Raw genomic sequence first — 18,623 nt, forward strand, 5'->3', positions numbered from 1 at the left:
TTACCGCAGTCTCGACATTTCTTTAAGCCGGATCGCGGCGTCGTCGGTTCTGATGAAGAAGCCATCGAGAACTTTAAGGTATATTCGAGCCGAAATAGTTAGTTTTCCTGACTGAACTGAGCAACGACGTTCCGAGGCCCCACGAAGCGCGGAAAAATGGAACTGAGCAACGGACACAGAGCGTGGCTATTTATGGGCATGGTGACGTCGGCGCCGATACGGTGGCCGCCGAAGGACATCGACTCGGCGGACGTCGACATGCAGCGCACTCAACAAAAAAAAAACTCCGAGGCCAGCAAGCTGGAAACGTATTATCAAAGATAAGGAATACGTCGGAGGACACAATCCCTTCGAAAGAAATGTTACAGAAAAACTGTAATTGACAGGTGAGGTACAGTAAATAATGCAAGGCACACTTAGACACCAATCATTAACCAATTAAAAACAGTGAAAATAAGAGCATATAAAATCGAGCCTAAAGCAGCTGAGTGGCTTTATAGTGGCCATCCAAGCATGGAACAGCCTCACCTCTCAAGCCGAGGGCGGTTGATCTGACACTTTAGGGTCGGACTCGGCTTGAAAGCGAGGCAAATATCTTGTGTGTTAGAGCTAGAAAGAGGACTGCGCCCCTATCATAGCTCGTAAGAAATAATACAGAAAAACTGTAATTGACAGGTGAGGTACAGTAAATAATGCAAGGCACACAGACACCAATCATTAACCAATTAAAAAGAGTGAAAATAAGAGAATATAAAATCGAGCCTAAAGCGGCTGAGTGGCTTTATAGTGGCAGTCCAAGCATGGAACAGCTCACCTCTCCTATGTGCTCACTCACTCACTATGTACCATGCTAAGACTTTTGGGGGGGGTGGGGGGTTGGTGGGACAAGATTTGATGGGGTGGGGCAAGGGAAATTGCTGTTTGTTATATAAGACATGCCAATAACATATATTTTTTTTTAAACCCAGCAGTATTCAAACTGTGGGGCGCAACACCCTGGGGGGCTGCAAACTCATGTCCAGGGGGTCACACACTCAGAGTCTGAATGTAAAAAAACAAAAAATGTCTAGACTAAAAAACAAAGCGCGTCTTCAGCAAGCAATGAATATCGTGTGTATTGGTACCATTTACTTGCATATGGCTATCATTACACAAGATTTCTAGACAGAAAGAAATGTAGTTTAATGATAGACGTAATGCAAGTAAATGGTACCATTACACACAATATTTATTGCATGCAGAAAACCAGATTTAGCATACAGTATAATGGGCACAACATACATTATTGTAGCTCTACGCACTATTGAGCATTGTATCTTGCATGTTCTGTTAAACCATGACATTAAGTGCGATATTTGAAATGCAGACGATTTGAGGAGCACCATAAAAAGAAGCGATTGATCAAACATATTTAGGGCTTCCTGCTTTCTGGGTTCTGTTTTTTTATTTTTATTCTCGGGCTATTCAAAGGTTTAAAACATTGTGAATTCTGCTTTGATAATTATTTTTGTCACAGAAAATGGCAAACAAAACAAGCTTTGGCAAAGCCACTGTTGGCTCTTTTATAGCTATTAGATAGTTTGCCAACCACTGCCATTCATATTCTCAGGTACTCACACAATTTGCCAGCTGTCGCCATCTCATGGACATATACCTATCTCCTTTCCACACAAAAAACAAAACTGCGGGCTTTATCACTACTTGTATAATCATGTAAGCTTAGGTTTGTAAAGACTGCATGTTAGTGCATTGTAAAGGGAAGAGAGACATTTATGAAATTATTCAATCAGTTCAAATATTTGTGAGTTTTATATTGTACCTTGATGTCGCCAGCAGCCACTTCATAATATTGTTTTTCACATAGGTGTTTTATAAGGAGCCATACGGTGCAAAGCATTAATTTCATAGCACAGGGCACTTGCTCTCTAGGTGTCATATGTGCACAGTTGGTTTAGTAGGGTGTTTTGGATTGGAAATCGGGGAGCACTGTTGATCACAATTAGGTGCAACTTTAATTTCTCCAACAGAGATTTCAAAGAGGAAATATGCTCAGGCACACCACTATTCATCAGGTGGCTTTTGCTGAAGACAAATGATTTCAACTCAAACCAGAGTGGACATCTCCACTGGGCGGACTGAAACAAGTTTGATTTGTACCAGACAGGACACCATCACCATCTTCTTTTCTTGCTCCTATTATTACATCTTTCGGTGTATCTCACCACTTCTATGCTGACGACACTCAGCTCTTTCTTTCCTTTTCTTTCTTCTCATCTGATATTCATCTCACTCTTTCATCCTGCATCACTGCCATTAAATCATGGATGACTTCCCACTTTCTTACTCTAAACCCTGGCAAGACCCAAGTCCTTTTCTTTCCCGCACATACTCTTCCACCCCCTTTTCCTCCTCCTGCTATCTCCTTTCTTCCCTCTGATCTTTCCTTCTCCCCTAAGGCCTGCAACCTTAGCCTCTATTTTGACTCTGATCTGTCCTTTACCCACCATATCTCTCTCACCTACGTGCCTGTCGGTTTCATCTTTACAACATACATAAGATTCACCCTTTCCTTACTTTTCACGCTTATTCTTTGGTCTTCCCTCCTCATATCTTGCCCCTCTCAAATCAATGTATCATTTCTCTATTCGATCTCTTTGTCTGCTTTCTTACCGTGATGGTCTTGCCCCTGTCTATCTTGCCTCTCTTCTCTCATTGTATTCCCTTCCTCTGCCTCTTCGTTCTGCTAATCTTTTTCGACTCAACGTTCCCTGCGCCCCTGTGTGCAATCTTGTTTTTGTTCTTTCCAACTTTTTCCCCTTATCACTGGAATCTTCTTCCTTTATCTCTCCGCTCTATTACCACCTATCCTCTCTTTCGCTCTTCCTTAAAAACGTACCTACGTCAATTACCTGTTTGATTGTAACCGGTCGACTCTGAACATCATGTTTCTACTGCTATTTCTATGTACTGCTGTTTGTTCTCTGTGAAGCGCTTTGGCTAAAAGCGCTATATAAAATACAAATACAAAATACACTGCAATGCTTGATGGTGACACCAACTACATGACTACAATCTGTTGAGCTCACAGAGGACACCAGCATTGCAAAACTGAAAGATGGCAATGGATGCAAGACTAAAACAAGTGCACCTCAATACCGGAGAGGGCATAAGTAAAAGTGTCCCACAGGCACCTCAGCCAGAACATGGCATGAACAATAAAATACTGAATAGCGACCATCACTGAAGGATTGAAACAAACCTACATCACACAGGAATAGACATCAGCACTTCAATACTAAAAGGCGACTCACACTGCAGGATTAAAACAAACACCTCAACCAGGACAAACCACATGTATTAAAATATTGAAATGCGTCCTTCAGTGCAAGAATGACGCAAGCACACCTCACACAGGACACTGCCACTGTAATACGGAAAGGTAATCCTCAGTAGGACTGACACAAGTGCAACTTATATATAACAACTACTGCAAGGTGACCAGTGCAATATTACTAAAAGAAGTGCCATCAAATGAGAGAGTACTGTCACCGCTGCAATAAATAATAGTGATGATGGCTGAGGGCATGGTGTGAAAAAAAACACCTCACTCAGGACAGGGCACATCACTAAAATAATCAACTATGTCAGTCATTGCAAGAATGAGACAAGTGTGCCTGACACAGGAAACACATTTGTATTAGCCCTACAGTGAAGGTACCCTTTCGGTATTGAAATGGTAGTGACGTGGCTAATGCTATGTGCTTGATAGTCCAACGGTGAGTTTTCAGATACTGAAAGAGTACCGTCATGGCAGGTCCATTAACAAGTGAGCCTAAATAAGGAAACATTCACCCTGACACCTACAAAGAGATTTGTACACATGTTGCTTCTTCTTTCCTTCTACTGCCTCACGTGATAAGACTTGTTCTAGAAATAAGCTTTAGAGATGGAAGGTAAGTGTGGTAAACAGGGTTCATTAAAAAAGTCTGCTCTAAAATGTAGTATTTTAACCCTGTATTTTAAATAAAATCCTGGGGGGAGAACTTTCCAACCCCTTTGGTTCAGGCTCCCTCACTATGCTCTGTTGCAATGGCATATCTGAGAGAAACATTTATACCCCTCCACTTAAAAAATTCACCAGCCGCTGCTGGCCCTAGGACTGTGCTGGGAGCAGGTTGGGGGGAGCACAGGGACTTTGCTAGGAGCAGGATGGAGGGGAGCCATGGGACAGTGGTGGGAGTTGGATGAGGGAGTCCAGAGACTGTGATGGGAGGAGGTGGGGGAACCCAGGGACTATACTGGGAGCAGGGTGCGGCGCTGGCGTATGATATTTCATAGCCATTTGGTCTTACTGTCCATTTGGCAATTTGAGGGGGTTCCGGCCTGCCCACATTTTGCTCAGGGGGGGCCAGGTCAAAAAGGTTTGAAGACCACTGCCTTAAACCCACTTAAGTGCCTTTGTCATCACTTATTGCTGCAGAAAATCAGGTAAAGGTAAAGTAAGAACTTTACAACAGTGCTTCGTTTATTACAGACATTTTGTGGAACGCCAAACAGGTTACCTTGCATCCATATCAACGTAATTGGTTACGTTTACGGAGATACAATATGTTAGCAGCTCTATACGTGTGAGGGGATTATGTTCGAAGTTGACTAAGTATGTTGAGAAGCACAAAGGGGAGTTGTTTCAGAGTCAAAAGAATGCCCTCATGGTTGAGGCTGAGAGCCTATGGCTGAGGTAGTGGTCTAGCGGTTTTGAGAATCGAAGTCCAGGCCCCAATTTATATCTGGGGATTGGTGGTAGTGGGTAGATTAGAAGGGAAATAAATGCAGGCAGTACCCTAATGCCGAAGGCAGACAGAGTTGCGCTAGTACAAGTGTAGTGCCCATTAACTTACATTGCATGGTGACTAAATCATATGACCTCCCCTCCCCCGCCTCCGACAGCCTTGAAGACTTGCCTGAACATAAAAGCTGGTGATTTACCTGTGCTCTTGGTTATGGCTTGAGAATTCAAAAATGTGGGACCTGCTTCCTGTGGCAGATTCCGTGGTGTGGTGACTACACTGAGGTTTGTACAGGGTGTCATTTTCTTAAAGTAGCCTGGGCCATTGTTTCAAAAGGACCATGTGTATGCTGTTGGAGGTCTTTATGGCCCATCTAGCGGCTTCACTGTTCACCCACTTCTAGCCTTTCGGAAGCCGATAAACATTATATTTAATTAACAGATCTAAAACCATTACCGTTGTTTAGTGCCTTACCTCCTGCAATGAGTTGCCTGGTCATGAACAAGGCAGTTGATCCCGTCGAGCAGTTGTTGTTGAGGTTAATAATAGGAATTCCAGTTGTTCCCAGGCTGTGGTACAATGCACGCTGGCCACAGGTTGAATCCCCTTTCAATGGAAAAACGTTGTTTAAAATATGATAGCATTTCAATAACACAAATGAGAAATGTATAACTGTGATATAATGAACTCCTCAATCTACATCACACTGATCCAAAACCAAGTTGACAGATATTAAAAAATCTGACTGATTTTGCTCACGTATCACGATCAACCAGGCAACCATTCAGAGCACATAATCCATTTTATTTTTTTCAAATTCACCACTGCCCTCCACCTGTGCCAGAGAGAGAAAGGAGGTTTCCAGGAGCATATTAAACAAAGAAAATGTAGGGTAAACAACCCATGATCAGAAGCAGGGAAGAAATCTGTGCAGAGGGCCAACAACCTTTGAATGGACACAGAGTGGTGGTATGGGAAAGTGTGGACCATGATATGTGGGTCAGAAATATGGCTAAACCCGGGAGTGCTGCTGAGCAGCACTGTATATGGACGCCTGATTGCAGAGCTCCGTGCCCAGCGATATCCGTAAAGCAAACATCCTGTCTTTTTGGCCATTAAACTGTTGAAGAACCACTGAAGCGGACTCCAGGTACAACGGTGCAGTTTCTGTCCGGCTGCCGGCTTGCAGGGAAACCGAAGTGAAGAGCAGGAGGCTGGTGAGCCCTCAGCGTGGTGCGTGTGAGACTGGCGTTGCACATAGAAGTTGCATCCCGGGCTGACACAAGACTTGATCTACGGGCAGAGGAGGAGGCCTGCGGAGCGGACTCAAGCAAGGAGGAGGCCAGCTGCCAGCAGCTGTCTGCCGAACGACTGCGAGGAGGAGACCCCAGGGAGGACATAAAGCCCTACTTGCCTGCCCGGGTTGCTGCAGGGCTCGGAGGGCCCTGTTATATCGTGTGAGGAGCCGGAGGGGAACTGAGGCCCCAGACTGCTGGTAAACGGGATTGATGAAAGGTGGCCCCGTTGAGAGTGTGCTTGCCCTGCTGGTTGGGCCATGGGCTGCCTGAGCTGCATCTGGCCCACTGATTTGAAGATTGTGTTGTGACAGGTTGGGTGCCGCCCAAGTCCCCATTGGCACTTAACATTAGTTGGAACCTGTGGGCCCCCTGTGGTTGTGGACTTGAGGACTTTGATGCCAGCCTGGTCTAACGGATGATCCGCAACTGTTGGGGCCACTGCAAGGGGTCCCATTAATACAATTTGGGGACTCTCCGTCAAAAAAGCATTGGGTGGGATTTGGCCCTGAGGAACTTCGCATCTGTGGTGGCTGCTGAAGATCTCTTGGGGGCGTAGAGGGGTCTGACACAAGTAAAACAGCTAACCCAATACTACTCGGAGGCCAGTTGGGGGTGCGGCCTACATGCAAACGTGTGTAATCAGCGGGGAGTGGTGCTGTGGGAGGCTGGGGTGCCTCGTCCTCCTTAGTGGAGCTGCTCTTCTGGGACGTGCAATGCGTGGCGTCCCTGCCTCCCCGAGACTCTCTTTCCTGCTGAAATGACGAGGGGAGCAGGAATAAAACGGGGGCTTATAGACTCCTTTAGGGAGGCGCATGTAGAATCTGCCGGGGATACTGCCCCTGCGGGTGACCTGGTGGCCCCTGCGGGCAAGGAACCCCTCCTAGCGGCCATATAATCCGGGTTTGCCTCGGTTAATTCGAAATGGGATTATATAGTTGCCAACATTGGTTCCTTTCGTTCCCGTTAGACCAAATAAAGTGGGCGCATTACTGAGGCAGAGACCAGGATCTGTTAAACCGTAATTATATAATGCCTCCTTATATTTAATATTGTCCTAAACCCAATCGCTTTACATGGAAAACCGCGTTGCAAAAGCTCTGATTTTTGAGTTTCTACTTCACCGCCATATTAAGATTCGTCCGCCATTTTGATTTTCACTTGTGTTCCATATTCTAGAATAGTGGTCTGTATTTTCTTCTTGCAGTCGAGCTGACCCACCTTTGAGTTCTATTAATTTTTAGGTTGTCTGCAAGCCGACTGTTTAAGCATAGCAAAGAAACCTTGTGCTTCAAATGAACTGCTATTCGAATGTTGTCTGCGCTCACAAGCCTCATCCTTGTATAAACACTGAAACAATGACGATCGTATGTTTTAGCTGAACTACATTGTGAAAGATTCTTGACACAAGGCTTACCGCAGATCTGAGAACCTACACCACCATTGTATTGTCATGGAAATGTAAATTCATGTAATCCTTTGCATAATATTGTAAAATCTGTCATATGAACTAGGCACGAACTCTAGACAGGAATCATTAACGTGAAGAGAAGCTGGGCAATCTTGTAAGAAATGTATAAAAATACCATTATTCAGATGTCCAGTACCTCACTCTCCTCACTGTGTCGGCTGGTACACACGGCGAGGTGTTGGGGCCAGATAGCTATCTGTTTCTTTGTCAACTGTACAGTAATAAAAGATACTTGTATCTTTTCAGCCTGTGATTGGTGTATTTCTTTGTTCTTTCAGATGGCGCCCGAATAGGGACCCTCAAGATTGATGCCACCTCGTTGAAGGAAAGAGGTGGTTATCGGACCATGATCGGACAGAGAGAAAAAGGGGCCCCTTCTGGATGAGACGCAGTACCTCAACAATACTGTACAATCCGATCCCTGGACGGTGAGCACGCGGTCCGAGACGGCATCTTGACGAGGGTCCATATATCGAGGCGGGCAGTTTTGCCGAAATCACCAACCACGAGGGTCCTTTGTCCTTTGTAATCTGATGGGACCTCCTTAGTCTTTTGTAATCAGGTGAGTCGTGCCCAGATTCCTAAAGTATCCTGATATTTGGTTGCAGATTTTTTCCTCATGAGCACAAACGATGCCATTTAACACCAGTAATCTGACATGCCTGGGAAATTGTCTGCCTGTTCCAGGGCGTTATTCTGCAGAGACAGACAATCTTTGATATTTGGCTGACCGGCGCCACAGGAGGGGTCGCCGGCATGTCTATGTACTGTAGGAACAGCATTTGATAGTATAGTATTCAACAGTATTTGGCACAGACAAACTAGACATGCTTCCGAATTTCAGTGGCCAGTCAATGATAGTTTTGAGAATAGAGTATTTAGAAACTATATTGTTAAAGGGAAAAAAAAGCTAGACCTGCAGTATTTGATGTAATACAGAATTGGGAAAGAGAAGCTATGTAGTAACTTAAGAGTAAATAGAAGCATGTACGTCATCATATGTCAAAATTCAGAAAAAGCATAATTATATGATCAACAAAAACAGAGTCTGTTAGAAAAATGGATAAGGCTTTCCAACTTGGTGTACAATAAATATATCCGTCTAAAGATTTTTATGTCTCAGATGAACTAATTGATAAACTCTTAAATGAACATAGGCCTGGGCCACTGCACCACCTCCTTATGTACCTATTCCTGTTGTTTTACCTCTTTCCGCTGTCACCCCTTCTCCGGTAGCAATTCCTGTTCTTCCTGTTGCTCCTCCACTGCCAGTAATTGCTCCTCTTCCTATTGTTGTTCCTCTGCCTGTACCTCCACATTTTCCGATTGTTACTATTCCAGTAATTCGTCTTTGTTACCAGCAGAAGTGTCTCCACTACCTGTTGTACAGGATCTGTCTACTCTCTCTTTCCCAAGCGGTTCTGCTCCGCTTGTAGCTGATGAAGGGGTGAGTGCTGAATTAAATGTAGTGGCTCAAAGTAAAGTTTTCTAAAGATAAGAAGAGAGAAATGTATGCATGGGCTAAGCGATGTATAGAGAAAGTTGAAAAAATCCACTGTCTTAGCTACACTTCTTAATCTAGCAAGTATTCCCGAGCAGAATGTCTTTATTGAGGGGATGGGAATACATTTGGCTGTCATGTGGAATAAATTGACGGACATAGATGTCCCACAAGGGTTGAGGCATTTGAATGTTTTAGCCTATTCAAGGGATTCTGCGGAGAAAGTAAAAGAGCATGTCGGTAGGGTTTTTGAGTTGAGAAGGGATTTAGAACGGTTACAGAACGATGAAATAGATGGTGATAGTTTAGACGCTTTGTATGTGCAGAAACGGTTCCTTCCTCCTTGTAAATCAACGAGTGAAGAAACACGAATTTGCACAAGGGATGCGCTTAGATGGATTTCGGATGTGCCGATATCTCCTATGGAAGTATATGATACGTATAGTCAGTATACTCCAGAAATGCAGAGGAAAGTGTTACAGGTAATGGTAGAATACCTGCAAGATGACTGTATAAAGAAAAAGATTTGTTGTCCTGCAGAACTGATGATTGTTTATAAGAGAGCCTTTTGCACCCGATACTGTTCCTACCACTTTAGCGCTCGATCTGGCTTTATTGCTCAACAAACGTTCGGAGTTGCCTACTTCTCAGTTGCCTATGAGGGAGGGTCCTCCGACATTTGTCCTCAAAGTTGAGAGTCAGATGGTTAGAGGGACTAGAGGAGGGAATACACAGTTTCAAGGTCAGTTTGTTCCACAAAATAATGTGCAGTTGGATCCTGTACACGTGAACCAATGTGCTTATTGAAGACAAGAGGGTCATTGGAGAGCACAATGCCCGATCCTTCAGCAGAGGTCGAATAGCACATATGGTGTCATGGGTAGATGATACAGAGGCCGCCCTGGGGTAGGGGGTCCTGGTAGGAGCCAGTTCGCTCAAAATCCATAGTCATTCTCACAAGATGATCAGCAGCCTAGTATAGATAGCAGAAATATTCTCGATAATCCTTCAACTGCCTATCTTTCTGAAGATCTTGTCTTCGACGATATAGTGTGTCGTTAGGACAGCCCGAAACAGGGTCTGGAACCAACGCCTATTCCCGTTAATTAGAGAGGTCCCTACGTTGAGACTAAGGTATGGACTAGGAAGCATCTATTTTTGATAGATACAGGAGCACAGAAGTGTTCCATGGATCATTTAGGGGATCCAGACATTCTACTGTCAGGGCAGAATAACGTTTCTGTAGGGTTTTCTGGTACGCCAATGGTTAGCCCGGTTTCTCTGCCGGTACCGATTTCACTGGGGGCATTTACGGATTACTGTCCGTTTTTTTTTTTACAACGAACTGTGGAGAGAATTTGTTGGGGTTGAATCTGTTGAATGAATTAAATGCGGTAATTTATCGTTCTTCGATAAGCTACAAAACCATTTTATTAAAAAAAGACAGTCACAATCTTCTGCCTCACAGTTTATGACTAGACCTTTGCCGCCAGAATTTCGTTAAGTTCCGGCGTGTTTATGGGCGGTTGACGTGTTTTGCAAATTGAGCCCGTTAAAATTATCTTGAAACTAGGAGTTAAGTAGCCACGTATTCCACAATATAAGATTTCAGTTGATGGTGAGCAAGCTTTGAAGAGTATAGTTTCCGATTTTGTACATCGTGGAGTAATTGAAGAAATTGCAGAAAGGTTGTGCAATAGCCCGATTTTACCTGGGTACAAGAAAGGGGATAATGCAATCCTTTTTTGTTTCATTATCGATTTGCGCGCTATCAATAAAATTGTTGCTCCACAATTTCCAATTGTGCCTGATGTAACTACGATATTAACAATGATCCCAGCTTTTTTCTACTAATTTTAGTGTGGTGGATCTTAAGAATGTCTTCTTTAGCATTCCCATACACGTGGATAATAGATATTTGTTCGCGTTCACCCTAGGGGTACGCTCGTTTACATTTACCCATGCACCACAAGGGTACATGGAGAGTAAGAGCATTTATAATAGGACTTTGAAAGAGCAGCTCGACACATTTGAGTTGCCTTCCACTTGTACATTGTTGCAGTATGTTGACGTTTTCTTAGCTGCAGACTCAGAAAGTGCTTGCAAAGAGGGTACTGTGTTATTGCTTATTCATCTAGCAGAGCATGGGCATAAGGCTTCATTAAACAAAAAAGTGTTATTATTGTCGACAGGAGGTCGCCTATTTAGGCTATCTCCTGTCAAAGGAGGGAAGAAGACTGACACCTGAGCGAATAAGAAGCATTTCTAGAATGTCTGTCCCAAATACACAGAAAGAAGTAAGAGCCTTGATAGGAATGGCTTCTTACTGTAGATAGCGGATCCCAAAACCAATGTTGGCATTTTCAAAGAAGGGCATTTCTTTGGCACTACCGTGGAACTTGGAACACCAGAAAGCTTTTGATATGCTCAAGACTGCACTGTGTTCAGCACCAGTTTTGGGCACACCAAATTATGATAAGGCCTTTGTGTTGTATGTTCATGAATGTGATCAATATGCTTTGGCTGTGTTAACGCAGGAACACGGGGGAAGACTAGACCGTGCGGTTATTTTTTCCTCCACACTTGATCCTGTTGCATGCGCTTTGCCGAGATGTCTGAGAGCTGTCGCTGATGCTGCTGAGTCTGTAAAACAAAGTGAGGGTATGGTTTTTAGGTCACACTTTAACCGTAATGTTTCCTCACTCTGTAGACGTTCTACTAAACAGAACGCAAACACAACACCTTACTTCTGCACGATCAACGAGATACAAAGTAATCCTATTTGCACCACATATCCAAATTAAGAGGTGTTGTGTATTGAATTCGGCTGAATTATTACCCCTTCCGCAAGATATTGCTTGCAGTGATGAAATGTCACATGGCTGCCTCTATACCACAGAGCAAGGCATTAAAAGACAGGATTGATCTAAATGATATACCTTTGAATGATCCACAAGGGGAGCTGTTTTGTGATGGCTCCTGCTCCAAAATTCCAGATGGTACATCAATTTCTGCTTATGCCCTCACTACACTAAGCACGATTGTGGAAACCAAGAGAATTTCACACAACTCCGCGCAGGCCGCAGAGATTATCGCACTGACTCGAGTTTGCAAACTTTCCGAGGGGCTTAGAGTAAACATATTTACAGATAGCCAGTATGCCTTTGGGGTGGTTCACAACTTCGGTAGACTGTGCAGAAAAAGGTTTCTTGACCTCACACGGAACAAAAATCCAACATGGCACCTTGATAGTTCAGCTAATCTCAGCACTTGCGCTTCCTACTCAACTACCAATCATGAAGTGCTCCGCACATCAAAAGGTAGTAGATGATCTAGGGAGAGGAAACGCTTTTACTGACAGGATAGCTAAACAGACCACTACTGATTTATACTCAGAAATGTATATCAGGAAAGAAAACTACAAATATCTGTACAGTAGATAAAGGAATTGACTCGATAAAGAATATTCAAGCTGATGCCACTCAAAAGAACTTAGACACTGGGCTGAGGGTTTAGCATGTTTGGATGAGGAAGGTTGGTGGGTGGACAACAAAAGGGAAAAGATGGATGCTACCCCATGCATATGTCACTGCTATGATCACAATGGCTCATGGTCCTACTCACATAGGTGCTAGGAAACATTTGTAAATTGTTAGACCCTGTCTGGGTAAACGCAAACATCTCAGTGATTTGAAATAGCCACACGCTTACCTATAGCTCTACTGTCCATACGGACAACCCCACAGACTAGAACTGGACTCTCCCCGGATGAAATCATGGTGGGGAGGCCAGCTAACATTTGGAACCTGCTGAAACCCAGAACATTGAAAGATGTGGAGCATTTGCTTCTTACTGAATACTGTGACCAGTTAACTCAAAACTTGTATTTGACCTACAAATGCAAGGCAAACAGCATTCCCGACACTGATGGCACAGGAGGGGCATTTAACTTTCCTCACGTGGAATTTCAATGGGTTGGGCTCCAGCATCAAGCGAAGACTGGTCCTTCAATACCTAAATAGGCATACACCAGACATAGTTCTCCTTACAGAGAACCATCTCGTGGGCACGGAGTGCAAGTTCTTCCGCAGATCCAACTATGTGACCGCTTTCCACACTGGCTTCTCAAGTGGGTCACGGGGTATGTTGATCCTGGTACATAAGAGAGTCCCATTTCAGCTGGATGGGGTTCAAGCAGACCCAAGAGGCCGCTTCGTGTTGGTGACCGGGATATACGGGGCAACTCATGGGGCATAGTTGCCACATACGCACCCCCATCGCTTACACAAGACCTACTGACAGATCTTCAAACACTCCTGCTAGACACACAGGCGGACCACTGGGTTTTGGGAGGGGATTTCAATGAGGTGATGGACGTGGTTCGGGACAGAACACACGTGGGCTACAGAAACCGCGACCACTCGACCAAACTAAACTCATTCACCAGGGCACTGGGTTGGGTAGACGTTTGGCGCGCACTACACCGCACAGACACCGACTTCTCCTTTCTCTCAGGGGCGCACAAATCTCTATCGCGCATCGACTACTTCTTTGTCCCACGCAACGTGACACACAGACTCCAAACGGCCACACACCTGGCCCGCGGCATTTCAGACCACTGCCCACTGATTATGTCTATCAAACACAGCCCCAAAATGCACAAGTCTACCTGCCGTCTCAATTCATACTACCTCGGGATCCCAGAAGTTATGGAGGGACTCGCCCAAAAGAATATTTCTCCCTGAACGAAGGTTCGGTTCAAAGCCCTGTCACACTCTGGGAGGGATATAAAGCGGGTCTCCGGGGTGAGACGATCTCTCTGGTGGCGGCCCGACAGGTGTCGTATAACTGGGAAATAACAGAGGCAGAGGACAACATTGCCAGGATCGAAGAAGAGTACCTCGCGATGGGTACAGAGGCCGCAAAAGAGGCATTAGTGACGGCCCAGGAGGCACTACGGAATCTGGCCCTAGACAATGCCAGAATGGCCCACTGGGTCATGCATAGCCAGATTTACGAAAAAGGAGACAAGGCAGGTAAGACACTGGCCTGGTTAGAGAGGCGGGAAAGTAACAAAGGGTTTGTGCACGCTATACCGGGACCCACAGGGGAACTACTCTCCGAAGATGGCGAAATAGCTGAGACATTCGCGACATACTATGAGCAGCTCAACCCCCCCCCACCGCCACTACCGAGTCCTGCAGACACAAACTTCCTGGACTCTTTCACACTCCCAAAACTCTCCGAGCAACAGATAGGTAGGCTTCAGGAAGAAATCATGGAGGAGGAGGTAGCAGATGCCCTGACCCAACTCCAAACCAGGAAAGCGCCGGGCCCCAATGGCTTCCCGGTAGAAATGTGGAAAAGGCTAGGAGAACCGATTATAGGCCACGTGCACTGCATGCTGGTCCGCTCCCGCGATGTAGGATGACTCCCCATGACCGCCGACAAGCAGCGATAGTGGTGATCCCGAAACCTGGGAAACCGCCGCCGGAGCTTTGCGCCTCGTACAGACCAATCTCCCTTATCAACGGGGAGGCTAAGGTCCTTGCCCGTGTCCTCGCCAGTCGACTTCTGGGGGCCATCCACTCCCTGGTCCACCCAGACCAATGCGGCTTTATGCCATCAAGGTCCACTTGGATGAACCTCTGGAGGGTGCAGCTCGCCATAGACCGAGCCGCTAAAATAGATGGCCCACTCGCATTATTGGCGGTAGATTTTGAAAAAGCTTTTGACTCAGTGGGGTGGTCTGCCCTCTGGGCCATTATGGAAAGGATGGGATTCGGCGCCTACTATATGGCATGGGTCAAATGAATTCCTATGAATTCCTTATGAATCTCCTGAAGACTCTGAGGGTTAACGGGACTGCCACCAGGACCTTCCGGCTCGGGCGGGGCACTATGCAGGGCTGTCCCTTTTCCCCCTTGCTGTTCATACTGGCCATAGAACCGCTGGCGATTCAGCTCCGGTCATCAACGGAGTGGTCCAGCTTTGCGTGGCCATGGGATGGGGAAGACCGGGTCTCACTTTATGCAGACGACTTGCTGGTCTATTTGAGCAACCCCAAGTCCTCAAGTCTGGCGGTCACAAACATCCTTAACCAGTATCAGTCCTTCTGCAGTCTGGTACCCAAAAAACAGTTCTCTTCCCTCTTCATGGTGGTGACGACGCAATTCCCCGGCAATGCCCCTATTCGGTCTCCATCCAAAACTTTACGTACCTTGGTATCACTATCAGCCATACCCTGCAGACTTTATCCGCCTAAACCTGCAGCCGGTGATCGACAGATTTGTTGCAGACGTTACCCACTGGCAAGCACTCCCACTGACGTTGCTGGGACGGGCGGCTCTGTTTAAAATGCTCTCTCTCCCACGCTTCCTCTACGTTCTCCAGAATGCCCCCCTACACAACCTTCAGGGTCATAGAGCCAGCCCTTCGAGGACTCATCTGGGGCAGGAAACAACCCCTCATAGCACTGAAAAAACCTACAGCGATCAGTTTGGGAAGGAGGTATCGGGCTCCCATGCCTCCGGGCATACTATTGGGCCGCCCAACTGGGGGTGGTGAATGACTAGCTCCACGGGGACCCAGGGCTCCCACACATAGGAGGGGAGATTAAAAGCTGGGGGATGATCACACCCCTCCGGGTGCTTTATGGGGCCGAAGGGGACACCGACGGCCTATCTGAGATGTCGAGGCTGATTCGCAGGGTCTGGGCAGAAGCCACCTGACACATAGGCTGGGAAGGAAAACCTACGCTGGACCAACCTCTCTGGAATAATGCACACATCCTGGAAATCCTCAAAATGGGTAATTTTGTAAGGTCGGAGGAAATGGGGATACGAACCCTGGCAGACGTGGTACAAGAGGGGCGCATAGCAATATTCACTGATACACAGGATAAGTTCATGCTACCCCCGAGGGAAAGATTCACACACATGCAACTCACGCACGCCATCCAGACCCAATTCCCAACACCAGCAGATGTTTCCAAATGCTCCCACCTGGAGGCAAACATGCTCCACACTGGGATACCAGCCAAAGTGCCATCAACACTCTATCAGGTAATTACTGCCTTCGGGACACAACTCACTGGGCTCTGGGAAAAATGGGAGCGGGTAGTGGGCACCCTAGAAGTGGAGGAATGAGTGGTGGCTCTGATGTCCCCTCAGGAGATTGGGATAGACTCCAAGCTCCGTCTAATACAATTCAAGATACTCCATCAAGCATATCACTCCAGGACCTCTATGTTAAAGTGGGGGCTGGTGGAGGATGGGGTCTGCTTGCGGTGTCAAGGGGCAGAGGGTACCTTTTTCCACATGCTCTGGGACTGTGATGTCGTTCAGGACTTTTGGACCCAATGCACTCGCAGGATAGGTACGGCCATGGGATCTCCGGTCCCACTGGACACTAAGATGGTGATACTGGGCATCTGGGGAGAGGTGGACTATAATAAATATGAGAAGACCTTCATCTTAGTAGCCCTGGGACTGGGGAAAAGACTCATCGCCTCCACATGGGGATCCCCGGATAAACTGTGCATAAATAGATGGGCTAATGAAATGGACCGATGTGCATCATTGGAGAAAAGGGTATACACTGCCAGAGGCTGCCCCGGGAAGTACTGGGGGAAATGGGCAGAGCTTGCGTGATCTCAGAGACCAAAGGGGGTATAAGACAAAGGGGATACAGAGACTGTGGGCCGCCCCCTGGGTCTCACCGCCTCACCCACAGCGTGTGCAAGTTTAGTAGCAATGATGTGGTGACCCTTATCCTCCTTTTTTTGTCTTTGAATACTACTTGCCACTGACCAGCTAATGTGACCTGGTTATGTTATATGTTTAATAAAAAGAACTATTAAAAAAAAACTTGTATTTGATTTATCAACAGGTGCAAGAAGCCCTCCCATTTAAGTACGAGGGGCCAGGTCACAGAATTCGACCAGGTGAATGGGTGCTCACAAAGTCATTTGAGAGAGCATCCAGTGTCGGACCGCGCTGGAGAGGACCGTACCAGGTCCCGTTGGCCACACAGACTGCTGTACGAGTAGCAGGAAGGAGACACTGGATCCATGCGACACACATCAAGAAAATACCTTTTTCTTCGCCACTCGACGAGGAAGAAAAGAAGGAAACCGCTTGTTCTGTTTCTGGTGATCAATCTGTCTTGAAAAACATCAAGGGTGTTCGGAGATACTTCCTCAGCCCCTGGGGCCTGGGGAGACGGCTACTTTGTCTTTGAAATCTTCTTCGGATCTTTCTGCACCCTTGAGCAATCTTTCCTCTGTTTTACCATTCCATCAGGAAGCAATGACACTCTGTTCGCAGATCACGCAGTGCCTGGAGTCTTAAGGTACGAACTGCGTCCACAGCACTAGACTTACAGCACAGCACGGCTGTGCCCACGGGAAACGACTGTTGAGCTAGTCCTTTGGCATTCTCTCGCTGAAACATAAGTGGCTGGTACCGACAAAGCTATCTTCAATGAAGATACATCACGTGGTCAGGGAATCACCAGCGAACAAACTTAAGGAGTCCGTCGCAGAAACCTTCCGGAATGAACTTTTGAGGAACAATGCCTGTCGCTATTCCTACTCGTACGAAGCAACCGATCGATTGTGTGGCTAACAAAGATATTGGACATAGAAATTCATGGTCCTTGAGGACTTATTGTTTTCTCCTGAGTTTGTTAATTGGTCTAACAGTAATAATCGCTTTAAGGTTTTGTTATATTGACGGGGTGCGTCCACTTGAGACATTGTTTCCCACTGAGAGTGTTCCTACTATGTCTTCTCCTTTCGTGCATCTGCACACTCCATCTCCTAGGGATTCCCAACACAGACAGAGTTATCACAACAATACACTTTTGTTCATTATGAATGCGACCCATGCAACTGTGAATAGAACTAATTGCTGGATATGTTCGCATCTGCCACAACACGGGGAAAAAGAGTTGGGCTGGTATATTCATCCTTTGCCTGTAAACTACTGCATGCTACGCCTCTCTAAGGGCACTTGGTCGTTGGAATGATAGCATCTGAGGGAATTTCGATGGGACTAATTTGAATAAGTTTGAAAGGCGAGTACTGACGCCTCTGGGATGTTCTCTTTTTGTAAATAGGAGCAAGCTTAACGTTGCTTCTATTAGGCCTTCTCCTACACTTTCTAAACCTTTCCAATCGTTAATCTCTTTTCAAGATAGCTCCCTTAAGCAACCGGGATGCCACGCCTTCTTCTTACGCCATTTGTCTGCCTTCCCACAGGGGCTGATGCACACTGGAAGCTGCATCTGAATCCGATTGGCCGCCCATCTGCATTTGAGAGCCAATCGCAAGCCCACGTCCTAAGGCACACGAAATAAGGCTCATTTCCTGTCTTGAGCCTGTCATGAGCCAGCGAGCCTAGGGCCATAACTCCTGCTCCAAAACGCTCCCGTTCCTCACTCAGCGTTCATTAGGTAAGCGAACCACTTCCTCCACACTGCATTTCCAAGTCCCTGGACCCTCAACTAACTTTGAAAGTAGAATATTTACTTGTCTGAACAGTCCTCCTCTGGAACTCTGACTTTGC

General features: G+C 46.2%; 1 protein-coding gene across 1 annotated transcript in view; it reads right to left on the reverse strand.

Moving 5' to 3' along the window:
* Positions 1-18,623, reverse strand: part of LOC138546981 (sterol carrier protein 2-like) — a 1,126,877-nt gene that overhangs the window by 854,806 nt on the left and 253,448 nt on the right. Inside the window, exon 4 of the mRNA XM_069642178.1 lies at positions 5,262-5,393. Coding sequence (XP_069498279.1) covers positions 5,262-5,393 — 132 coding nt within the window. The remainder of the gene's footprint in view (positions 1-5,261; positions 5,394-18,623) is intronic.

Source organism: Ambystoma mexicanum, chromosome 1q (genome assembly GCF_040938575.1).
Source record: "Ambystoma mexicanum isolate Mex_15411 chromosome 1q, UKY_AmexF1_1, whole genome shotgun sequence".
Taxonomy (NCBI): Eukaryota; Metazoa; Chordata; class Amphibia; order Caudata; family Ambystomatidae; genus Ambystoma; species Ambystoma mexicanum.